Source organism: Colius striatus, chromosome 9 (genome assembly GCF_028858725.1).
Source record: "Colius striatus isolate bColStr4 chromosome 9, bColStr4.1.hap1, whole genome shotgun sequence".
Lineage (NCBI taxonomy): Eukaryota > Metazoa > Chordata > Aves > Coliiformes > Coliidae > Colius > Colius striatus.
The window spans coordinates 14,456,970-14,482,998 of NC_084767.1; the positions used below are offsets into that span (position 1 = coordinate 14,456,970).

General features: G+C 47.7%; 1 protein-coding gene across 1 annotated transcript in view; it reads left to right on the forward strand.

The window, feature by feature from the left end:
• The window catches only part of MGAT4B (alpha-1,3-mannosyl-glycoprotein 4-beta-N-acetylglucosaminyltransferase B), a 52,106-nt gene that overhangs the window by 20,019 nt on the left and 6,058 nt on the right, over positions 1 to 26,029 (forward strand). Inside the window, exons 2-9 of the mRNA XM_062002314.1 lie at positions 16,560 to 16,739; positions 17,422 to 17,562; positions 18,364 to 18,497; positions 20,960 to 21,006; positions 23,036 to 23,149; positions 23,586 to 23,661; positions 24,041 to 24,155; positions 24,900 to 25,030. Coding sequence (XP_061858298.1) covers positions 16,560 to 16,739; positions 17,422 to 17,562; positions 18,364 to 18,497; positions 20,960 to 21,006; positions 23,036 to 23,149; positions 23,586 to 23,661; positions 24,041 to 24,155; positions 24,900 to 25,030 — 938 coding nt within the window. The remainder of the gene's footprint in view (positions 1 to 16,559; positions 16,740 to 17,421; positions 17,563 to 18,363; positions 18,498 to 20,959; positions 21,007 to 23,035; positions 23,150 to 23,585; positions 23,662 to 24,040; positions 24,156 to 24,899; positions 25,031 to 26,029) is intronic.

Here is a 26,029-nt window from a genome sequence, read left to right on the forward strand (position 1 = left end):
TGATGGATTGCAGTGTGGATGCAGGCAGTGGAGCTTCACAGCCCCAGATTTCGGGAGTTTGTTGGGTGCACGATGCTTTGGGGACCAGAGCTGGGGTGGGTGAGAGGAACCTTCTCTCTCCGAGCGCTGCGTGTGCTTGGCAGTATGTGTGTGTAGCTGTTCCCTGCAGAACTGAGCACATCCCTGCCGGTTGTACTGCTCTGTTTTAATCTGTTGAATTTATCTGTGGCACTTTGCCTGGTGGAGAGTGGTGGGAATGTTGTCAGCAGTGGCAGAGAAGGATGCCAGGCTGCTCCTCTTTATGATTTGTAACGAAGCGATACCAAGTCCATCCAGGGCCTCATGGCAAGTAGCTCTCAAGCATGCATGTACCCTTTGTTTAAGCAACGGAGTAGGCAACCTGCTCAAAGCTTAGTGTTGAGTTTATGTACTTGGGTTAACTTCTGACTTAACTCTCCTGTTTTATTAAAAATAAAAGGAACGGAATAATTCTGGCACACTTTTGATAGCTACAGCATTTGGAAACTCTTCAGCTTCTCTCCTCTTTCCTGATTGCTTCCCAAGAATAGTCGCAGCACTTTTCTTTTTTAGGACTTTGCCCTAATAATTACATCTGTGAAGATCTGCTGGGATGGGTTATCCCATCACAAGCAGGATTATGCCCTTAAATGGAAAATAAGACACCACAACAGCCAAAGTTTTGGGGAAAAAAGTATTGTGGGAAAGCTAAGTTGCGAGATGTATTATTTCATGTTGTGGAGCTGCACAGCCAGGAAATGCTTGTTACTGCAGAGAGGAAATGCTCATATCTTCTGAATGCTTGTTGCATTCTTCTTTTAATTGTTGTTTAAGTAGGAAAACATACCTCTTATAAAATGCCAGCTAACGTACCCTCTGTAAAAGGGATGGGAGGTGTGAGAAAACAGCTGAGGGAGATGAGGAGGCCAGTCATTCTTTATGAACTCTAGTTTAATTGCTGGCTCACCGTCCCTCCCTCCCTTTCCCCCTGCCCTGAGCTGGTGGTGCTGTAGATCCTCCCCACACTGCCCCGCTGCCTTTCAGCCAACAATTTGGGCTAAATAATCCAATTAAGCTTTGCAGCTTATATAACTCTCCTGGCTTGAGGCAGCAGCCGGACTGACGGGGCTACAAAACACATCTGGAAAGAGTGTACTAAACATACTACTGTGGTCAGAGCCAAAGTGATTTGGACTAATTTGCTCATACGCACACGATGTCCTTTGAACAGCAAGACGTGTGCGTACAGTCTCCTTCCTGAAGAAGTCAAAGTTAGAAAATGCTCCTATCCATAAATAAATTGCTGCCCTGGCTGGGAAACTTAACTGGCTTTTCTCCTCTCCCTTCGCCTTTGGAAGACAATCTGACTCTTCCTCCAGGTCTGGAGGATCAGCCAGTCCCTGTAGAACACTGATCATAAATAACACGTATGGTTATGTGTTTCAAAGGTGGAAAGGACCTCCAGCATAATTTAATCTGACTTCTTATCTGATATTCATCAGAGGAGTTGCGTTTTGTTCGAACTGAAACATAACTTAGTATTTAACTGCAACACGGCTCTGAAGAAACGATCAAGCTTTTTAGGGAGAAAGAATCATAGAATGGTAGGGGTTGAAAGGGACCTCTAGAGATCATCAAGAAGAACTCAGCAATTCTGTATTTCAAGTACTGTGCCCAGCACAAGCTTAGAAAAATAACAGTGCACGTTTTAACACTCTTGAGATGTCCGTTCTCCTGTTGGTATCCATTACTCTCAGTAGGGAGGTTATGGACATTACCAGCAGAATGAATTTCCTTTCACATGCCCTGATACACTCTTACAGCTTCATTTTATAGTCTACTGTCTGATGTTAATGTAAAGAATTTATTTGTCTTTGGAGGTGTACAAGGCTGGTTTAGCACAGGTATCCTGCCTGTTCCTGGGTGCTTGCACGGCTGCCTGCCTGACACCTTCCAAATCTGTGCTGGGGAAGGGATGTAGAAATGCCACCCCTCTCTGATATCTGATATGCCACACACACACAGAGCTGCTGGACTTGTCTTTGGGAAAACATGTTCAGGAAATTAAGTACAGTCTGTGTGCACTGACCAGGTTGCAAAAGAGCGGTGCCAGAGGTGGTTTGGCAGAGGGTGTGTTTCTGTCCCCAGAAGGGACGTTGCTGGGGCCCAGCGATGATGCCAAAGCAGTGCTCGGTGGCATCCTGATCCCACTTTGGTTTTTGAAGTAGTTTGGTTATTTCTGGACAGTGCCTAAGGATGTGCACCTGGGCAAACCTCACAGCACCAGAGAGGTAGTGCAGAGCACTGCGTGGCTCTGCATGGGACTGCCTCAGGCTACACCAACGTGGGGCTAATAAATGCTCGATCCATGCTGACAGTGTCTTTGCTCTGGCAGGCCTTACTCTGATTTGTTATGGAAAATTTCAAATATTGCTTCCAGTGTACTGACCTATAAGGCCGTCAGAATGCTTCTGCTCTCACCAGGCTTTGCATATGGCCACAGGAGTCTTCTAGAAGTACTGTCGCAGTCATAAATACCTACATACAAAGTCATGATTTTATAGTTTATACATTTTGGCTTTTTCCATGGTCATAAAGCTAAATAACGAGTTCCCAAAAAGAGACAGTGTATCTCTAACCAATCCTTCCAGCCTCTCACAGTGTTAGAGCTCACCCACTGCATTGCTCACCTTCAGGTGGGTTTACTGGAGAGAGGGGCATAACTCTGCCTCTGCTTCTTCCACATTGCTACTATATCTGAGAGAATGACTGCCCTTTCTTGATGTTTTATCCCTAAAGAAAAAGAAAATTGGATTAAATTTCTCACAGCAATGCACAGCAGTGAAACAGGGTAATGAAGCTGATCTGTGGACAGGAAACTTTGGGAAGCTGGGTACAAGGGTAAGTTACTAACAGGGGACTCACCCAGGGTGCTTTGCATTATGAATGTCTCATAAAGGCACTCCAGAGGATGAACCAATTGTTAAACATTTCTTCCTGTGCTCAAATGACAGCTTTTGGTGCTAAAACAGGTGCTTAGCATCCTGGGTGGCTGTTGAAAGACTGTTTCTAAAGTGATGTTTGGATGCATCAGGAGTACCTAAGCCTCTTGAGTACAGAAATGGCCTTCCTGAGCACTGGAGTCCAACAGTAAACCTCTGTACAGAGGGAGCATGAGCTCAAGTTTTTAGCTCTAGATACTCATGCTGCAAGTTTTAAGGACAGTTTACACTGGGGTGAGTCACACTGCTTATTTTCCCCATGCTGTGCTGAGCCTTGCTCCCCTATGGTGGGATTTTCCCTGGGTTTTGACCTCCTGGCACCCCAGGGACAGCTGGACTGCAGTGAGAGGGGTCAGGCCCTGCACTCTGTCACTCTCACTGGTGTAGTTTGCTGTGATTTTGTGCAGTTTTAACTCCTTCAGTACGAGCTATGGCCTGGCTCAGCTGTGCTCGGGGTTTATCTCATGCAAAAGTTTCTCTTGTGTGTCTTGGCCGAGCACTGTGGCCTCTCCAAAGCTCTGGGCTCTCTCTTATCTTCCTCTCAACACATCCCTGAGTTTAAAAATGCCTGAGCCCTTGGTTTTGGCACAGTAGCAAATCCTTCTGTCTCAATGTAAAACTGACTGATGGATTGATTTCATCCTAAGGAGTGGCTGGGAATGGCAGGGTGTTGCTGGGGGAAGCCTTGGCTGGATGCTACAGTGCTTTGTTCTCTGGACAGCCTGGCTCAGCATCATCCTGTGCATGATCCTATGAGGATGTACAGCTGTGTTGGTGCTTTCTGGGCTGCATAAGGTGCAACTATTTAGTTGTGGAAAACTCTTTCCATGGGCTCTCACACTGTTTGCTGGGCACAACTTGTGTGTTCCTGCAAGGAGACAGTGGCTTTTCTCCTTTCAGCAGGCAGGCTGTCCATCTTGTGTTCTTCTTGCAGCGCCTAAACAAGTCAGAACTGAGTCTTTCTGTAACACAGCTTCCCTCTGGGTTGAAATTCTGGAAAATTGAGGCACAGCAGCCCTCAGAGCAATTAACGTTACCTTATATATGCCACCAGTAAAGGTAAAGGTAACGGTGTGTAAAATACTGAGAACCCAAATGCATTTAAATAGACATGTTCAAAGGAAATGAGAGTTGTGAACTGTGCCTCTCTGCTCACAGGGAGCCAGGGCTGAACAGCACTTCAAGAAGAGTCGTGAAATTAAGCATAAATACCATGGTCTTGTGGCCCCAGGCTACAGGAAGCATACCTATTTTTGGAGGTGGTAAGCCTATTGAAGGCTCAGTGCATTGTCTGTAAACCTAACATTGCAAGAAAGCAAAACCTCTAGGGCTGTGGTTTCACATGCCATTTAAACTGCTCTCCATTTGGGACCTTGTCCAAAAGGCCTTTCTAGTTCCCATATGCTTCCTTTGCACCACTGGCTCGCTCAACAGGATGATCTGGCCAAAAATTAAGCCCGCAATGAGGATGCTTCGTTTTCCAGCTGGATTGGACCATGCATATGGCAGACTATGGGGCTGCATGGGTGTTGGTGCTGTCTGAGGAAACACAGTGCAGGGAGCAGTCTGCCCACTTTGGCACGCCTGGCTTGAGACTGATGAAAGCCACTCGTGCCACCGTGCCCAGAGCTCGCCATGAGGGAGTGGGAGATGCCAGTAACATTTCAGAGCAGCAGCTTGTTGAGAAGCTTTCAGGCATCATTTAATAAGCAACCCAAGGTCTTAGCAGTAGGACAGCATCCTCCTCCTCCTCCAGCTGTTTGTTTTCTGCCCTTGAAATGTCCTACAACCCCCACCTTGTGCTGTGCCATTGCCAGCATCTGTGTTGCCTCGCAGCAGAGCTGATCTACTAGGGTAACGCTGCTGCTGTTGCTGCTGCTGGCACGGGCTGGCAGGAAGCTCTGCAGCTGAGCTGCTGTTGGATGTGGAGCCCAGGCCTCCTATCTCTGGGTTGGTCCCTACAATTTGCACATAGGATAAAGTTAAATTACTGCAGGTTGCCCTTGCTGGCAAGTTGGGAAATCTGTCTTGTTTGTACTTCCAATGACATGTTTTCTGCAAAGGGAAGAAATAAGGGGGTTTTTATATGCCTAAGCAGGCTGGTGTGGTTTTGTAGGAGGGGGCGTCACGTTATTTGATAACCCTTTCTCATGGTTTCTTAGCTGATGAATGAGAAAAGAGAGAACTGGTTCCTCCTACCCTCTTAGCGGTATGTTTTTCTTCCCATGAATTATCCTAGCATATAAAATGAAACAAGAGCCCTGAGATAGCATCAACACTTATAGTTGGTCTAAGTGTGCTATTTAATGGCAATGTCTTGTTTTTTCTCTGGAGAGAAGAAAATGTACCCCATTAAGTGCTCATGTTACAAAGCCTGCACCCTGGGGGATAAATATTTCAAATATTAATGCTGAGTAATTTTTAAAAGGTTCTGCATGCATTTTCTTTTAAGCATTCTGCAAATTATTTAAGACTACTAAACCAAAGTGCAATTCAGATCAGCTCTTCCCGTGGTCAGTATGTGGTGATTTTGAAATCTGCTTCTGCCCAGCAGCACAGTCATGCATCCGACCGGGCACCGGTACAATAGGGAGGCAGTAACCTGTCTGCTGCTGCAGATCTGTGGGTACATGAGATGTGCAATTTACACAGACCATGGAGCAGAGGGAGTGCTCTAAATATCCTTTCACTCTAATACAGTCCATGCATTGCAAATGAGTTACTCTTTTGGAAAAAGAAGTCAAACCTGACTTGCATTGAAGTTCTCAGCTATTAACATCAGCGCAGCCAGGGACTCCGGCCAGAACTTCTGTGATTTCCTTGATATCCCTCTTAGTACATCACTCTAACTTTTCCATATGTGTTCTCTGATTTATAACACAGCAATACTTTATTTTGCTGTTGTAAAATTCTTTCATACACTCAGCTGTACCAAAAGCTTCATATGTTATTGATTAAACAAATTCCCCTTGTTCCAGAATTTCGTCGGTTCCGAGTCTGGTAGTAACTTCAGGGGAGTGACAAGTGCAGTGGTCGATCGTACAAGGAGGTGGGGAAAACACAATGGCTAGGCACTTATTGCTGCTAATCAATAAGCTATCCTTCAATTTGCAAAGTGGAACTGCTTTTTCAGCTCAGCACTGCCACATAGCTCCCACTCGTCCATCAACTGCAAAGTGCTGGTAGCTCGTGGTCATTTGAGGGGCGGGGGTGGTGGTGCAGAGAGTGTGTGTGATGATGATGTTGGATTTTAGCAATGTTGGGAGGAGGATTTAACAAGACTTTCATTTCGACTCCTTCACAGGCAATTAGCGACAGCTGCTGCTAGAGAAAGGGCGTGATGATTAACACAGTGACCTTTGCAGAGAGCACTTTCGCTTCCTGGAGGGATTCCGTTCAGATGGACTTGCGAGCCTTTAGCACTAAGCACAGAGTAGGATACGTGGGTGCTTTGGGGTTTGCTCAAGCAAGAGCTCTGTTTCACTATTAACATAATTAGGCTGTAAAAAAAAAAAAAGGAGATTCCTGTTAGACTGTGAAGCCTTTCCTCTGCTTCAGGATTTTCTGCTTCTTTAAAGCTCCAGAGTGGGGCCTTACCAGCACCCAAGGGGACGCAGTCCTGCATGCTCCAGACATCAGCTGCTTCTTCAAGGGGCATTTCAGTTCATGAGGCTTTACTCAGTAGCTTTGGTACTTGTTGTGAGAACAGGGCAGAAGGGAAAAAAAATGCAGTCTGGAGGTTTTCAAGTGGCCAAGTAAATCCAGTTTGGGTTTTTACAGTCTATGATGGTTTGCAATCCAGCACAAAGCTGAGGGCCACAAGTGACAGATAAAACAACCCATGGCCTGGCCAGCGCCCAGCCTGATGTGCCAGACCTTGATAATACACAGGTGAGGCTGCTGCAGGTCCCCGCAAATACATTTCTAGTACAGGAGAGCACCACACTTTTCACTGCCCTTAGCTGCATCCGAGAGCATTGTCCCTGCCTGTGTCATGGAAGGACAGCACATTAAGCAAATGCACCTTCTTTTAAACCACACACAGGCTTGCTCTGTCAGGACTGACCATACCACATCTGTTAATTCCCAGCCTTTGCCATTCCTCTTTTTTTTCCCCTTTTCTTTCCACCCCTTGCTCAAGTTTTTCCCGAGTGATGTTGTCTTAAAAACCCTCAAGAGCTGCAATTATTTCAAGGTTTAATGACCCATGATTTCTATAATGCTTTATTTTTGTTCACATTCAGCATGTTTTTATTCCCCAATCAAATAAAGAGTATTAAAAAGCTCACCAAGAACAAAGCCTTTGCTTTCCATTTGAGAGAAAAAGGCTTCGAAAGCTGTATTCATACTACACAGGTAAATAATTAGATTGCTAATGAATTAGCTTAGCTTTGAAGACGAAAGCTGCAGTGTTCCTAATTAAATTGAGAGGAAAGACGCAGAAATTTGGGGTCTTTCTCCTAAGAAACAGGAAAAAAGGGAACTGCCAACCCAGACGAGGTAGGGTGGTGATTTACCCCACTTTGGTCTCAGCTCCATCTTGTGGTGCCTCTGTGCTTGCAGCACCTTCCAGCTCTTTGACGTTGTATAATTTGTCATTTCAGTGTTTTTCCATGACAGTGAATTCAGAGAAATAATATACTTTGTGTGCAACACGTTTCCTTTTATCAGTTTCAAATTAATATTTGAATTGAATGGTTGCTCACTCTTATATTTTGAGACCAGGAGAATGAAAGTGTGTGATATATTTTCATTATATCACTCTATTTTATATGCTTTTCATCATCAGCCCTATTATTATGCCCATCCTAAAATGAATAATCTCTTTTTTTTCTTTCTTTCCTGACAGAGCAGGGTTTTTTTCAGGCCTTTGATCATTCTCATCACCCTGTTCTAAAGCCCCTTTTAAGTCTGTAATAATACTCATTTTCAGACGAGGTGAAAACTATTCTGGGATTAGGCAGCATCATTTTAATAATGTTACAATCTTTGCACTGTTGTTCCCCATCCTGTCCACTGAACAGACTAACATCCTGTTTGCCTTCCTCTCCATCCCCCTTTTCTCCTCTGGATTGCTGCTGCCTGCAGAGCAGCATTAAGACACTGATGCTCTCTGGTCTCCTTCCTGGTTAATATTGTTAACTAAGAATCATATGAAAAATACCTTGATTGCCCCCCAATTAATTCACGTTTCTCAGCTTTGGTGTTAATTTGCCATCCTGTTCCCTTTTCTCCTGGTCATTTGCTTCTTTTCTTTTCTCTGTGTCAGCTCTGTATTTTTCTACTTCACAAATTCATCTCATTCTGCAGCCCCTTGCTAAATCTATTAGGCGGTGCGTTTAAAGCCAATCCGTAAGCTTCCTCTGGATAGTTAACCTTTTGCTATGGTGAAAATTCATTATTTAATTCTGTCTTCTTTTTCTCTGGATCAATGGCAGCATTTGCCCTCTTCCTTTCTTCTACTTAGCTGTTTTGCAGCAAAGTGAATTCCCAGCTGATTTTTGCGTCTTCTTAAATCCCTTCAATGGGTTGATAAAAACCCTGGAAATATCAGAAGGACTAGTTCCTTTTGCAGAAGCTGATGGTGGTTTAGACCTACCAGGGATTTCTGTGCCTGCCACTGTTTTTGTTTGTATCGAGGTAAAACCCAGGGGATTCACAGTTATCTGGAAGCTCTTTGTGTTGTTCATTGTGATTCACCCACAGGCTGCAGAAAGAGATCCCAAACCTGCTCTGCAGGTACCGGAAAGCAGTCTGATGCCTTCTGCTGCCTCCTCTGCCCCAATCCAAGACATTCTAAGCATAGGTGATGGGCATCACTGCTTGCTTTCTTCATTTCTGGGTTTCTATGGCCTTGCTTTGAAGCAAGCATCTATTCTGCAGCTCTCTAGGGAGCTTTTTGGGTCTAGGCGCAGGCACTCCTGTGTCTTACTCCTGTACTTTGAAGTGAAATTATAACATTCACCACCCATGTTGTGGTTCATCCTCCACATAATGACAAATCTACTCACCCCCATCCTTGAAAGCTTACTACTTAGGACATTAATGTTATCCGAACTGGATGTCAAATGCAAACAGTTGCTCGTGCTTTGGAATAGGAAGTCACAGGGGGTATGTATTTTCCTTTCTTCTGCTGAGACAACATTAAACTCTAGTGAGGAGACGTGCAACAGGAGAATGATCAAAACCTACTGCTGCAAAAAGCAGAAATGATAACTTAAGAGTGCCTGTGTTCCCTGTTTGGGACTGTCAGTGCAGAGATGCATTGCGTTTCTATCTCATTACGTGGAGCTGTTGAAGGTTGAAGTGTTGTTAAATATACCACAGGCTCTTATTAAATGGCTATGTTAAAAAACCCAAACACACACACACACAGAGGAATGCACACCAGATTGCAGGTGGTGGAAGAGCTCTCTTTATTTGAGGCTCATTTTTTCAGGCAGGCTGGCTTTTAACAAGCCTGTTGCACTGGCCAGTGCCCCAGCTCAGCGTGCGGCGGGAGGCTGAAGGCCAGGGACAGCGTGAGAGAGAGCCTCGAGGGGCTGCCAAGGATGGCTCCTGCTGCCCTCACCTACCCCGAGTGGGTGCCAGTGCCTTTTACTGGCTGTGGAGTTTGGGTACTGGTGTTTGTAGCCCCAGTGATACAGAATGGTGCTGTGCCCTCGCGGGACAGCGCTGGAGCACAGACTCCTTGGTGGAGTGTGGCAATGGCACCGGGGCGTGTGCTGGGGTGGTGATGGCATCTAACGCCTTGTTTGGCCCTGATGCAGGGTGCACATACCAGAGGGAGCGAGAGAACTGAAACAATGTGGAAATACAGGGCAGAGGATGGATGCAAGGAACTAAACTGATTTAAGTTGCGCCAGGGGAGGTTTAGGCTGGACATTAGGAAGAGCTTTTTCACTGAGAGGGTTATGAAGCACTGGAATGGGCTGCCCAGGGAGGTGGTGGAGTCATTATCCCTACAGATATTCAAAAAGCGCACAGATGAAATACTGAGGGATATGGTTCAGTGGTGGGCTTGGCAGCGTGAGGTGAGCCGTTGGACTCGATGGTCTTAAAGGTCTTTTCCAACGGTAATGATTCTATGATTCTATAAACCATGGCTGCTATTTTTGATAGCTGCTTTGACTGCCTGTGCCCATCATGCCCCACCCGTGGAAGTGTTCAAGACCAGGTTGGACAGGTCTTTGTGCAACCCAGTTGAATGGAAGGCATCCCTGTCCATGGCAGGGGAGCTGGAATGAGATGGTCTTTAAGGTCTCTACCAACCCAAACTACATACACCATGGTTACAGTGACTCTGAGGTTTGCCCCATCAGTGCTGGCGGCATCTAACAGTGTGACTGCTTTGAGCTGGGAAACCTATGTGCCACCTTCTTCATTCTCTGGTCCCTGCACTACCTGCAGCTCTCCACACCTACAGCTTTTTTCCCAATAATCATGAGCTTTCTAGTAGTACTAAAGACTTCACGTTCCGTGTTACTTTCTGTCTTGGTGGTAACCACAAATCACAGTATAATAAACAAACTCGAAGAAATTTCTTTAAAAACTTTAAAACATTTTTGTTTTAAGAAAAAGTTTGAAAAAAACCTATAATAGAGAAAATTGGGGTGTGTTTTTATAAGCAACAGTTAGAAAATATCTGGTTTGACTGACTATCCAGGTGGTCTGAGGCACGGGGGAGATGTAAATGTCACGTAATGTTTAGTGAATAAGCATCCGTGTTTGGTGTGTGGTGATGACACTGCTGAAATGCTCTGTCTTTTTATGGGGATGAATCAACCCCCAACGGGGTACTTGCAACTGCTGGACCCTTTTGGGAGGTCCACCCTGCCAGAGACAGTCCGTTCCCCGAAATCTGGCCTTGGTGTTTGATTTGTTGCTTGGCATGTCTTGGTGCTCAATTCCTTAACGCAAGCCAAGTTCTTGTTGGCTGCCTGTACCCTATGCTGCCATAACAGTTATGATTTTAAAAGACAAGTCTAAAACTGGCAACAATGGTCTGCTGGCTCATGGAAGGGGAGATGATGTGTCTCTCATCTTGCTCATCTTACAGGAGCAAGGGCAGTGACTTTTGAGGGGTATTTTGGATGCTGAACTATCTTTTTTTTACTGAAGAGACCATTTTGAGTGTCATAACTTAACGGTATTTCCATGTACCCCAGCAAAGTTGCTTCCCAGTGGTGTTTTGGGGGATACTTTTATGTTCTCTTCCTTCTACAGCCACATAAGCAAAAGGTGGTATTTTGCTTTTAATGGTATAAAGTGTTCACTTTTTTCTGTTGTATCTGGTGACAGAACCAAGGGGTGATGGAAAGAAGCTGGAACACAACAAGCTAAGGAAAGTTAAGGAAACTATTTTACTGTTCAAGTGAGGGAGCCCTGACACAGGCTGCCCAGGGAGGGTGTGGGGGCTCCTTCTCTGGAGGTTTCCAGAAGCCACCTGGACACGTTCCTGTGTGACCTGATCTAGGTGGACCTGCTTTGGCAGGGAGGTTGGACTAGATGATCTCTAAAGGTTCCTTCCAACCCCTACCATTTTGTGATCCTGTGATTGTGGAGTTACTGATCCCCATTTACCTGTGTGCAAAGTGTCCAACACGTGTGTGCTATCAGATTTCCATGTAAAGCAGGACTATCCTTTTTTGCATCTCAGGAGCTGGATTTAATTCACCAATATGGTGCAGTAACTCCTTACATCCATTGTAATGGTCCAATGAAATTCTGTTAACAAAATACCTAATGACTGCTGAGATTCAGTCAAGGCAATCTGGACTGTAATGTGTGGAGAGGTGCCAGCATTATATGAATCACTTAACATCAAAATGTAAAAAAAGCCAAATCCCTAATCATCACAAAACACCAAGAGCTGCTGTAAATGCTGGAGATGAGGACAGGCATGGGCAGCACCAACACCTGGCTGGCACTGGGATGGTAGTGAGCTGGGGTGGGATGGCTCCCCAGCTTGGTTCCCTGTGCTTCACTGGTTGCATTTTTTGGGTAACAGATGCTGTAGCATGGGGAGGGAGGTGCTGGCCCTTGGAAGTTGGAAAAAGGGAACAGTTACTGACTAAAGGAGTGCTTTAAATAAAATGAGGCATGGTCTTTGCAGAGAAGTTTTCTGTAGACACCTTAGTTTTCTGCTCCACCTCCATTTGTGTTGTGAGCTGGCAACTATGCTTTATTTTGGCTGTTCTGGCTCTAGGAACTGTTGCAGCAGCGGGGTCAAAAGGTGCAGTTGTGCTCTTGAAGCTGAGATTTTATGAAGATAAACAGTTTAGAGGTTTGGGGGTTGTTTTTAGTTTTTAAACAAAGTCTCTTGAAAGTCTTCCTAACGAGAAGCAAATCCAGCCAGCAAAGAGCATTTGCTTTTGAAAAGATTGAATTGGAGGGAAATCTCTGGCTTTGGCCACGGGTCTGCTCTGCTGGGAGAGGTTATCTGCAGAGAACAAAACCAAAAGTAATTGGTCCTGAAATACAGATATGTTTAAAATGCACTGCAGACTTCCCGGGAGGTTGGAGTGTGATTTGGAAAACTAACACAGAATACAGAATGGTAACGCTTCTGACTGTGTGTGTCTATACATACATATATAGATGACTGTGTAAGATTTCAAGGTGGGGGTCTTATTGGCACTGGTCTGATTTTGTACCTGTCTGCTGGTTTAGGATTGGATTAGGGATTCTGCTTTCACTAAAAAAATGAAAATGTATAAGCAGAACAGGTAGAGATTGCACAGCCCTCAGCTCTGCTACCCAACATGGTTTGCACTTCATAGTTGCTTAACTAAAAACGAAGGCACAAAATTCTTCATCACGGAGAAATACTGTTTGTTAACAGGATGCTGTCTTGGATGGACAAAAACCTTTGGGAAGGCTGTAGATCAGCTCTGCAGAGCCGACAAAGGCGCTTGGGAGCAGCCCATGAGCCCTGCCAGCGCGTGCCCATGGCTTACGTCCCGCTGCATCCCGGCTGCTGGCAGAGGATCTTGTGCCAGCTGTCTCTGCCCACTGTTCTACTCGGCAAACCCAGCACGGGGGTCTCAGCTGGAGGCTCCCGGCTGAAAAAATCAAGCCTAGTAGCTGCAGCTGGGCATAGCCAGGGCAAGAGGAGGGAGCAGAGGGGATAGCCCTTGGTCATGGTTCTAGCCCAGCCAGCACCAAGCCCCACACAGCCACTCACTCACCGACTCCCCATCCCCACAGATCCCATAGAGTGGGGAGGGGAATTGGAAAAGAAAATCAAAACTTGTGGATTAAGATGAGAACAAGTGTAATAACTAAACCATAAGAACAGTAAGAAGAATAAAGTATAATAATAGTAAGAGAAGCAAAATCTGCCTGGATATGTTCCTATGCAACCTTATCTAGGTGACCCTGCTTCTGCAGGGGGGTTGAACTAGATGATCTCTAAAGGTCCCTTCCAACCTCTATCATTCTATGATTCTAAAACCCAAGAAAAAGGCAAGTGATGCCCACTGCAGCTGCCCCCACTCGCTGACCGATGCCTGAGCAGCGTCTGTCCCCCTGAGCAACACACCCCAGTTTCTGTACTGGGCATGGCATCCTGTGGGGGTCAGCTGTCCTGGCCATGTCCCTCCCAGCTTCCTGTGCACACACCAGCCCCAGCCCACTCACTGGCAGGACAGGGTGAGAAGCAGAAACAGCCTTGGTGCTGTGCAAGCCCTGCTCAGCAATAACCAAAACGTCCCTGTGTTATCAACATTCTCTTCAGCTAAACCTAAAATACAGCCCTGCAGCAGCTACTAGGAAGAAAATTAACTCTATCCCAGCCAAAACCTGGACAACCTGGGTGGGTGGAGGATACTCAGCCAGCCCCTCCTCTGGCTGCTGTCCCTGTGCCGTGGGCTGCTCCCTGCGGGGGTACTCCTGGCTGTGCCCACAGCTGCCCTCGCTGGCCTGCACACCCAAGGCTCCGGTGCCCTTGCAGACAACCTCTTTCTACAGTATCTTGTGAAGGACCACTGAGTGTAAACGTTAGGTACAGCAAACTGAGAAGTGGGTTCTTTACCACACAGTGCGTGCTGCAAGTGCTCCAATTCTGAGAGGGTTTTGGTCTCCCAGGTCTATCCTGTGGACCGTTACCCAACACTGAATGTCTTTCTTTATTGAACCAGTGTATTTAAAGCCTGAAGCAATCTGTTATCTCTTAGAAATGAAAAGTAATCTGAATCTTTGTTTTTAAATATAGTTATAGCTATGAGTTTTTTGTCCTGCAATGCTTGAGCCTGGAGATATTTTAAGAGCTTTGCTATCTTGTGCTGTGAGGGAACGCAATAAATATGTAGATAGGGAGTGCTGCTGCTTTGAAAGGTGAGTAAAGAGTCTGTGCTGAACTGACACCAGCTGAAAAATTTGTTCAGCCTAATTAGCAGCAAATCCCTTCTGTGTCCAACCTTACTTGTAGAGATGGGAGCCAATTTATGCCCCTGCTCCCCACCTTTTTCTCCACTGCCCTTCGTGGCTTTTCAGAGCCCTCCCTGGTTGAGCAGCTGAGGGTTTTTGTGAGGACAGAGATCCGCATCCAGGTGTTGTTGCAGACCGATGGGTTCAAAAAGGCATTACTGGAAATTCGTGGGAAGCTGCACCCCCATCCTGGGCTTTGTCTCGGGCTGCTTCAGCCGTCACCAGAACCGGTCACGATCGATCAGCTTTTACATTTCATGAAATTTTAATTAAAGGATGGAAAGCCTACGAAGACATCATAGGACAAGAGCACTGGAAGCAAATACAATTTCACTTCCAACCATTAGCCAGAAAAGCAGCAAATGGTTGACTGCACATCACCATTGCAGTCTAATGAAAAGTACAGCTCTTGGCTTCGACGGGCAGGTCATTAGTGACTGAATAATCAGTGACATTTCCCTTCTAAATCTGACTCAAACGAAGTGCAGTGCTCTGGAAAAAGCCATTAAGTGCAAAGCCTTGCCTCTGCTCTGCTCCAGGTATTGCGGAACGGGATCTAATGGCAGACTTTAGCTGTGATTTGGCTTTGATAGCATCCACGGGATAGTAACCCCCCGGTACGACTGGAGCCAAATGCTCCCAGCCCTGCACAAACAGGGTTCCTGCCACCGTGTCGTGCGAAAACAGAGAGTGGGACTTGTTCCTCGCTGGTGTTCACAGATGCAGGCGGTAACAGATATAAGTAGGAAAACCTATAATCTAGAGTACTGGGAAGCTGAAGGGTATAATCTTATGTCTGAGAGGTAGCAGGAGGTACAGGTCTAGCTCATCATGGAGTCACTTTAAAGCTTGAAATGCTCCTGTGGGTTGCCGTGGCAGCTCCCAAAGATGGGTATCAACTTGTTTTTTCTGCAATTTTTAAAATGTTTCCTCTATGGGAGTGGAAGGCGACCGGCACCGCACAGGAAGGAAGGACTGGTCTTGTTTATGCCTGTCCCTCAACTTTCCCTGAAAAATGTGTTGTCAGATGGACAGAGTAATCAAATGGGTGTAGCTTCCTCTGCTCCCCCGTGTGCCAGTGGCTTTGAAAATAATTCTGAGAGGGTAATAGCAGTCAGACTGCCTTGGTGTCTCCTGTGTTGAAGCAGCAAGTCCTTAGGGAGGTTAGGGGGGAGAGGGAAGAGACCCCATGGGGCAAACTTTCCCTGGGCAAAAGCATTACTGGGACGTGGAATGGGAATCACTGTTGTCTTGGAAACTCTGTGCTTTGGAGCTCGGTATGTCTGGTCCTCAAAATTCCTTTTTCTTTACAGACCCCAAAATAGAAGTTGTCCATGCAGTCAGTGTATCTTTTTCAATGGCTCTGATTTATATTTAGCCGTGTGTTGGGAAGTTCCAGTGCAGTATTTTTGGTCATTATCTCTCCTGGTTGTGTTTGGGCTAAGGGTCTACTACTCAGAGGGTAAATCTGCTTTGGATGTGGTCATGTGAGTTACAGCCTTACTGAAAACCCATGAGTGACCACAGATAAAAGTGTATTTTTAATGAGTAGTTTCATTAATAATGGGGTAAAACATGGCCCGGGAAAGTTGGTTAACGGCTAACCGATTCCACTGCCAGCTATTGTGTAGTTAGTTCCAGCTGAAGGCTCTTGATAGTTTTATTGCTTAAAAGGGGCATGGTGATAAGATGCTATTTCAAAAGAAGAAGCTTTATTACCCTATCAAAAGTTTCTTTTTCATACATTACACTTAGGATTCATTCTCTCCAGCAGTTGCCATCTCACACACCCAAACTCCTGCAGTATTGCACGTAATTTCTGAGTACATAGTGAAGAAGAACTACCATGCAGCTTATTTTTTGCTGCATGCTTTGGTCACAGGGAAGCAGGTTGTATTTCTGTATGACCTGGAAATCCAAGTTAAAGAGACAAAAATGGGAGCAGCTTTTTAATCATAGTTCTGCAACTAAAACTGCCCTCTCTCCAGGTGCGTGCTGCACCACAGCTCCCACGTCTGGAGGAGGTAGGGAGGGGTGAACGATGGGCATTGTGGCTTGGAACCCTTCAGAGCATGGAGGAGAAAGCTGCTGTCCCTTCTCCACCTGCAGGTGACGTTGTGGACATCTACCAGCGGGAGTTCCTGGCACTCCGGGACCGACTGCACGCAGCCGAGCAGGAGAGCCTGAAGCGCTCCAAGGAGCTCAACCTGGTCCTGGAGGAGATCAAGAGAGCCATCTCGGAGAAGCAGGCCCTGCGGGATATAAACCGGACGTGGAGCAGCTTATCTGGTGAATAAAGAGAGGAGTTGAGGCTGTTTTGAAGTGGTTGCTAACGAGGAGGTAGAGAGGTGTGTGCGTGCGGGGCTGTGGGCAGGATGTGCTCTTCCCTCCCGCTGCACCAGCAGATTGTGGAGTTCAGAGGGACCTGGGAACTCTTAAACTCCTGTTTAATTAGAGGTGCACACGCATCATTAAACACTGAGGTTTGCCTCTGCTCAGGATATTTGCCAATTTGCTTGCTTACAAGCTTTTTTTTTTTACTTGTTTTCTTTCCTTGCAAGTCATACATGCCATTTCCTATGGCTGGATTGGATCCATATGGAAAATGGGTATCCAAAGAGTGGGGCAGTGAGCGAGGAGTTAGACTGGCTGAGCACCCCTCAACAGTTTCTAATTATTTGTTTTTTAAGTTGCTCAGTTGAAGAAAATCAGATCTCCGTGGAAAGATCTGATTTGACCTTCATATCTTCATTCTGCCCCCTCCTTCCCAAATATTTTGGGACTTCTTTAAGGCCCTCGTGGCTCCTGCTGAACTTTAATTGGGTTTGTGGTAGCATGTTGAAAGGTTGGCCTGATTTTTTTATAACCCAGCAGTAGTCTCGGGTGGCCAGGCTGCTCTGAAAAGGCTTTTGGCCTTGCAGTCTCTTCCTACCTACCATGCCTTGCAATTGATTCCCTTTTCCTTTTTAAGACGAAACCAAGTTAAAACTGTGGAATATCACCAACAAGAATGTGCTGCACCTTCCCACCATCTTCCATCATTTGCCACATTTGCTGTCAAAGGAGAACAGTCTGCAACCAGCCGTGCATGTGGGACAGGGGCGCACTGGAGGTAAATGGGAATTAGTGCTGCTTCTGGTGCTCTTCCTCACCTTGGTGCCTGTCCTTCCCTTTTCCTCTGGGCCTGGCTCTGGTACGGGTATGAGCAGGACTGGAGGAACGGCTGCATGCATCATGCAAGCTTCCTTGGTACCGTGACACGCGGGGTGGGTAAGCCATGTCACGTCTGCGAGTCTACGGGAGACTGCTGGCTGTGCTCTTGACCAGCTCTAAAATGTCCTTGATGCTTCTGCCAAGTGTGTTTTGCTGCTTTCCATCTCCAGAGTGCTGTAGAGTTTGCCTGGAAAGTGATCGGGTGAAAGCATAGTTTGCAGGGCGCTCCATAGAGCCTCTAACCCATCTTAAGAAACAGATCCCACCAGGAATAGGACTTTGGTCCCAAAGCCAAAGACCTGACTTGCCCCTCCTAAACTGAGGTGCTTCTGGGCATGAGATGGGTTTGGAGAACAAGAGTAGTCTTGAAGTTGCCATTCACAGGCTGAAAAAGCCCCGAGGAGACAAGGAGGGGAGGGGGTGTTTTGTGTGTTTCCATAGACATCAGTCTTTCAGGGAGAAAAGACTGAGCCTGTTGGACTGCTGTGGGTGCCTTGCCATCCTGGCACACTGGGGTGCGTCTGGTTGGTACTGGGCTGGGAGACAGGTGTCTGGGAGCCTGCCAACCTGCTGATCACTGCTGGTTTTTGGTGATGGAGTGTGGCACTGAGCAAGTGAACCATGAGGTGGTCATGGGGCAGAGCAAAGTGTGCTGTCCCAGCACACCCCCTCTCTAAAATGTCTCCGTGGCCCTGGGCAGTGTCCGTCGTGATGGGAATCCCCAGCGTGAAGCGGGAGGTGCATTCCTACCTCACCGACACCCTCAACTCCCTCATCTCAGAGCTCACTCAGCAGGAGAAGGAGGACTCCGTCATCGTCGTCCTCATCGCCGAGGTAAGACACCGCTTTGCCTGTTTACCCCGTGTCCCTGGCCCCCATCCCAGCCTGCTGTCTGCCAGAGTGGGTAGCAAAGAGGATGGCTGCCCACCTAGAGGCCAGCTCTGCTGCTCACCAGGGTCGCTGGGCACAGCCTTGGGCTGCTGTCCCACCGGGATCATCAGGTGCCTCTGGCCCTGGTTGGGCCACAGAGGATGGGAGCAGGCAAACACATCACCTGAGTAACTGCCAGCGCCACACTTGCATTTATCGTTCTGATTTAAATGATGATCGCTCTTGCAGGGTGCTTGAGTGGTTCTTCCCCAAATGTGCTGGAGCTGCCCCATGGCCATATCCTCAAGCAGCTTTGTTTCTCCACCTATCTCTTAGGCAGCACTAACCTCCTCTTGAAACCCAAGAGCCTGCTGATTTGGGACTGAGACTAATATGCCTCTTTGTACTGGTGTCTGGAGCCCAGAATCAGTTGCTGAATCCAGGGGCTAAAAAGCCTTGATACAATAATCCCCAAGAGCTGCTTTTATCTATGGGTTTAGATGGTTATTTTTCTCCATGGCTTTCCCCTCAGGATTATTTCCTTGAGCCTGAAGTGCATTTGTCTTAATTTCCAGAAATCCAGTGAGAAAGATAAACCTCAGTAATGTTACTGGGAGCAGGACAAAGATGAATGCGTGGGTTTGCTGCCTGTTTACCCATAATTTAATGTTTTGAGCAGCATTTGGCCTTTGGATCTCTGTCTGGTATTTTGTGTAAGGAGAAGGTGTGCACAGATGGGTGCAGCCCAAAGCGCCCAGGACAGGGTTGGATCCTGGCCATCATTTCCCTTTGAGCCAGGACGGGTTTGATGGCCGTTTTTACACAGTTAATTAAAGCATGAGAGGTTTTAAGCAACTTGACCAAAACCCTCTGTTTTGAGCTGCAGTAATACTGGGTTTAGTCAACATGAAAAGAAGGTGCTCGCTGTGATTGGCAGCTCCTGACTTTCTGAATGAATGAACTAACTCTGATGGTGTGAGGCGCAGGAGCACAGGTGCCATATCCCAGTAACAGTGATGGTCACTGCTGCAGAACACCACTGCCCTCTCTTGCCAAGCTGCTCTTGTACCTATGCACCATCCTCCTCCCATCAGAGCACCAGCCACCGCTGAATCTGCTCTGCCGCTTCCCAAAGCATCTCTCGATGTACCTGCACTTGGTGTTGCTTGTTAGGGCTTCTCAGCCGTGGGATAAAGAGTACAGAGTGGAGAAGATGATGTGAACCTGGAGCTGCATAATTTGGAGACTTGAGGAAACGACTGGAGCGACTGAATGCCATTTCTGGGATGGGGACTTCTCATTTCTGGGTTCTCATTCCTGGGGTGCCTGGGAGCCCTGTGGAGGGGAGCCCTGAGGTGAGCTGGCGCCTCAGTGGCCACCAACCCACTGTTTCTGTAGCAGCCAGGCACTTAGAGCAGAGCTGTACCTTTGCTCCCAAGCCCAGGAACATCCTTCCTGCCTTTGCTTTTCCCGTTGCTGTTGTGTTGGCAGTGCCAGGGTAAGAAATCAATACAGCAGCAGAACCTTGAGCCCTGTTTGGGAGAGAGACCTTTTTCCTCTTGAGAAAAGCCTCCCTTGTCACCATTCCAGCATGGAAGCGCTGTCCTCAGCTCGTGACACACATCCCTGGCATCCGTCTCGCTCTCACCTCCGCCCAGCGCCGGGCGCAGCGGCCGCCAGACCCGGCTTCTGCAACGCTGCGTCTGCAGATCCTCCTGGAACACGCGGTCCCGTGATCCCTGGGACCGCCCAAAACAATGCCACCACCAGGAAACAGGCACAGCTTTTGCTCCTGGGTCTCCTGCCCTTTGTTGTTGGGTTTTGTTTTCCCAGCCACCGTGCAGATGGTTTGTGTCCGGTGCCTGTCCCCGTTGTGCTCGGGGTCATCTCGCCTGCAGATAGCAGCGTGCGGCGCTGCTGCCCTTTGCCTCCCGACTATTACGGGTTGCCAGGCTGTTTGTGGGAACAAACTGGTTTTTTAAGGAAGACAAGTAGCAAAATGAAGCCCAAATGAAAAATGCACACTTAATAAATAGACCCCTCTTTTTCACAAGAGGGGTGGAGATCCTTTTCCAACAAGAGTGTTTGCTGGTGTGCACAGAGGAAAAGTATAGATAGCCCCGGAGTTAACACTTTGTGCAGACTCGTGGTGCTGGCAGGGGCAGAAGTGCTGGGAGGGCGTGTGGGGAAGGTGTGCAGGGTATTGAGCATTGCAGTCTGTGAAGCCTTTGGTTAACTTTGGCCACAAAGGAGAGCTCCTAGGAGTCCGTCAGCATAGGGTGAGCAGTTCAGCTGAATAACAGGAGGCATGAAGATGGCACAGAGGTGCTGAGGGTAGCGCCGGGCTGCGTTCAAGGTGACTGCTGGGCTGTGGGGGGCACAGGCTGAGGCTGAGGGCTCTAACACTGCTTATCTTTTGTTTTCAGACAGACCCGCAGTACACAGCCGGAGTGGCAGAGAATATCAAAAACTTGTAAGCACTTCCAAGTGATTGCAGCAGAACGGCCCCTGCCCACAGCCAGGCCAGGGAACCGCTTCATTAAGGAGAAAATACGTGTTATTCTGCTTCCCTTTTGGGTTGTTTTTTTGCTGTTTGGGTGTTGGGTTTTTTTCTGTTCTTAAACTCTGCTCTGTCTTTGCTGTTGCTGCTTCCACTTTCTGCTTGTTCTGAAGGGCAGCCCATATGTAGCTTCCAGTGGGCTGCTTTGTGCTCACAGTGTTTAAAGCATGTTTCATTTTGCTCTCTGTGTCCTGTGGCACTGCGAGAAGGTGAATTATTTCGATTTCCAGAAATCCTGGCCATTGTTTCTGTGTCCAAGTGCGGCCTTGACCTCCTCTGCAGAGCCAGAGCAGCAGGGCAATGTGGTTATCACACCCAAACGCTCCTCCCTGATTTTGCTTTAAAAATCCATGATCCATTTCTCTTCCCACTCCAGCCTGTTTGTTTTTCCCTTGTTACAGTTGTCTCTCACGCTCGCTGCTATTTATGTCCTGGAGTCATAGTGGCTTTTGCAGCTTCATCTGTGGCTGTTTAGGCAGAAGCTGGTGACAAATTATTAATCATGAGCCGGTCCAGACATTAAAAGCAAAAGGTGGTGAGAGAAGAGGAGGCTGTGACTCCCGTCCAGCTCCTGCGGTTGCGTGTGTGCAAAGGATCGCAGTCGCCATAAGAAGGAGTTGCAAAGGGCAGCACATCCTCCCGGCACCCCACGGCCCCGAGCCAGTGCTGGGAGAGGGGCTGGGATGTGTGTGGGGAGGGTTTGTGGTCCCGGGCACTTGCAGAAGAGCTGAAACACAGCCCTCCATCTTGCTGTGCAGGAGCTGGCAGAGCTCCCCTCCTTCTGCCTGCTGGCAGGAGGACGCACTTATCAGGGGATAATGGGCTGATTGTCCGATGGATCCTGATGAAATTACTGGGTCCTGCTGCCGAGTAGAAGGCCTGAAACTTTAATTGACTTAATGATTTGATTTCTCGCCGTCCCTTCTCCAGTGCCTCCTGCCCCTCCCCGATTCACTGAAATGATTTTCCTTCCAAACTGAATGGAGGTGGTGTGAGGCCAGGGCAGGCTGAGCTCATGGTACAGGAGGCAGAAAAGCGTCACTGCTTTGGTTCAGGTTTTGTCAGCTCAGTGAGAAGCTGCTGTTTCACTGCTGCCTGAGGAAGGGAAGATTTGCAAACGTTAGCTGAAAAATCTTGCCAGTCCCAAGGAGGGAATAAGGAAGGGAAAAATAAGTGAGAAGTTTTTGGCAGTCTCACCGCTTTGTCTCCTTCTGCCCCATCTCCCGTCCTCCAGGCTCTGCACAAACAAAGGAAATCGGCCTTGCACCAAATGTTCTCAAAAAGGGCAATGTAAAAATAACTGGTTTTCCTACTTATCTCTCCCAGCTGCAGCAAGCTGGGTGTTGCTTGCAAGGCTGTTGTAGGTGCCTGTTTTTCAGATGGGTGACATTTTTGTCTGAGTTCAACTGTTTAAAAGGTTCTTAACTGCAGTAGAGGGAAGATTAGATGCTGATTTTATCAGTGTAAGGGGAGCAGGTAGAATTCCTGCTGCCTGTCCTCTAACTACAGCACAGCAGCGTTGTAAGGAACTTACCAGAAATGTATGGTGTAATCTCTGCAAAATGGCTTTTAATTACTGATGCATTTGGAAAATCTCTAAGTGCCAGTGATGCCAGCAGGTCTGCCCTTTGGTGCTCCAGTCTGTGGGTCCATTTAATCCCATAGCAAGGACATGCCAGAGGGAGGGGAGCTGCTGGGGGAAGCACACGAAAGTAGGGATATTAGAGACTGTGGAGGGAGAGAGCAGCTTCCAAACTGCATGGAAGTCCCTGACAATGTCCTTTGGTGAGACCTGGGAGCACAGTAGCTGCTGGGGAGCTTTTAGCTTAGAGGCTTGTGTTTTTCGTTTGGTTTTGTGGCTCAGTGTTTACCCAGTGATTTGGTCTATGAAATGATATGTCAGACATGGAGGTATTTGTTTACTGCTGCTTTTCTCCCTCAGATTCCCAAAGGAAATACACTCAGGTCTCCTGGAGGTAATTTCCCCATCTCCACATTTCTATCCTGACTTCTCCCACCTGCGGGAATCCTTTGGGGACCCCAAGGAAAGAGTCAGGTAAGAATCAATGTGCTTACAAACCAGCAAGCCTTGAACTGAGTAACTGCAGCATCTCCTCCTCTGACTGCAAGAGGGAAAGCTCTTTTTGCAGGGCCAGGCGAGGCCCTTCAACCAGCTTTATGCAAGAGCTGTAAGGACACAGTGGAGCAGGGATGAACTGGCACCGGTTTTGCAGGGCCTGCCTGGTGCTGTGGTGTTTCCTTCACCAGGCGAGTCGGTCATCTTAGCCCAAACGATGTTCATTTTGGAAACCCCAGAGTTTTCCAGTAACTGTTAGCTGACCCATTTGAGACCAAAAGGGAGAGGCCCTATGCCATCCTCTCATCCAAGGCCTGTGTCACCTTTCCCAGCTGAAGCCCAGGCTCGGCTGGCTCCCCTGAGCAGCCTGGTATCCCGGGGAGATCGGTGCTCCCATTGTGTTTGTCTCTTGCAGGTGGAGGACGAAGCAGAACCTCGACTACTGCTTTTTAATGATGTATGCCCAGTCCAAAGGCATCTACTACGTGCAGGTGGGTTTGGTGCTGAGGGTGGAGGGAAGATAGGCATAGCTGTGAGTTCACTGTGGCTGATACACAGCTAAGAGGGGGAAAACAGCATGTCCAGTTGTGTGATGCAGCAGAGTGACTACAGTTTTTAACCAGATAGGTTCAAAAGCCAGGTTTCTAAGATGCTTTTGGCTTGGAAACCTCCTGCTTGTGAAGGGCAGGAATCCTTGTTTCCTTTACCTGTTTGATTGAGTGAGAAAAAAATATGCTTGGACCATCTTTCAAAATAAAGTAGGTCTGTGCAAAAGCTGTTCTCTGGTCTACAGCATGATTGCTCTGCACAGGGAGGCTCTTACTGGAACCTGGATGGGTCATTAACACCGAGTATCCTTTCCTCTTGCAGCTGGAGGATGATATTGTGGCCAAACCAAACTATCTCAGCACGATGAAGAACTTTGCCTTGCAGCAGCCCTCTGAGGAGTGGATGATCCTGGAGTTTTCTCAGCTGGGGTTCATTGGTAACGTTCTCCCCTGCTCACCCCAGTCCGATCAGGCACGGGCACAAGTGCCTGCTAGTTCTTGCATGCTCTTGGTGCAATGAGTTGTCCCCACGAGATGGTCAGATACTTGGACTTGATCCCTCCTTATTTTTGCAGTGGCCCTTGTGTTTGCACAGGGAAGAAAGATCCTCACAGCTGGTACTGCTGATACTCACTTTTCATAAAAATAAACCTGGTCAGTGGCCCAGCTGAACAGCTTAGACATGACCAGTAGCTTTTAGGCTGGATGGGATCTGGAGTTGCCTAAGAGTGTGCAAAAGGAAGTTTACATCAGCACAGAACTATTTTGGGAACAGCAGTACGTGGTTGCAGTAGCAGCTTGATCTGTTCTTTTGGATGCTGGTTTGACTGGCTTAAAACTTGGGAGTTTTGGGGCAGGAAATGGCCTGTCCTGCAGCTGGCTGAGTGTTTTTCATCTTATTTCTCTCTACTGAATGGAAGAGTTTTAGACCTTTTGATACTGTTGTGACCTGTGAGGCACAAATGCTTTCTGATTCTGCAGTGAATACTCAGTCTGGAGCTGTACGAGCAATGCCAGCAGTGCTGGTGCAAAGAGCAGAGCAGCATGCCATTTCCTTTGCATAGAGGGATGGACACTTCCAGCCTCCACAGCCCAGGCTGCCAAGTTTTTTCTTCCCAGCTCTCATTCTTGACTGTTTCACACCGTAGCTGATCTCTCTCCTCTCTTTCTTTGTGCTGTAGGGAAAATGTTCAAGTCTCTGGACCTGACTTTGATTGTGGAGTTCATCCTGATGTTCTATAAAGATAAACCCATTGACTGGCTGTTGGATCACATCCTCTGGGTGAAAGTCTGCAACCCTGAGAAAGATGCAGTACGTAAACAACCTCTCTTGAAGGGAAACCTTCAGACGTGTGTGGGAAAACGTATGCTTGGTCCGTGTCTTCAGAGAGTCTTTTTCTGTGAGCTCTGGTGCTGACTGGCTTTGCACTGATCTGTGCCATCCCTCTGGAGCATGCCGCAGGGTGTCCTTGCAGATTGTGTAAGCACAGACCTGGGAGTTCAGGCATTTGTAGTCTGCAACTGCCAGGAAAGGCATTATTTCTGCATCTAAGCACTAACAGGACATTCATCCTCCAGTCCTCGATGACAGCAGCCACTCCCTGTTCTTCTGTGTTGTTTTTTTCTCTCCTTGAAGCCGTTCCTTACTCACTGAATGTCACCCCCGGGTGACCCCTTGGCTCCAGGCTTGTGTGCCATGCCCAGAGCTCACCCCAGATGCCCTATGAGCAAGCCCACCATGCACAGCATGCCAAACAAAGCCACACAGAGCTCTTGTCAGGGTTCCTGGGAGAGTGCAGAGGTGGAACAGGCTCCATTCCTGTGCTGCCCTCTGGTCCACGGAGCACTTGAAGCCCCGGTGCCCTGCAGAGGTTGCATTTGAGCTCAGATCAGCGGCAGCAGTAGCAGCAGCAAGGGGCTAAAGCGAGTGGGGAGGGCAGAGGAGGAGTGTGTGTGACAGCAAATGTGAGATGAGCTCACCAGCAGACACTCTCTTGTCTCCTCTCTGAACATATTGTATTTACTCATACACTCACCCGCCCTCCTCCCCCGGCAGAGAGCGAGCAGCGTGTCCCTGTGCAGCATGAGCAGCTGGTTGCTCAGGCTGAGCTTCATGGCCACAGCTATTTTGTGGTGGTAAATGCCAGAGCAAGTGGTCACTCTGGGGATAAAACTTGTATTTATTTGGGGGGAGGGAGGGCAGGACACCCTCAGAGCTCCACAGAGCTGGGGCAAGGATGTGGTTTAATTTGACCTGCTCCCTGGCAGAGGCTATGATGCCAGCTCCAGGCCCCCACATGCAGCAGGACCA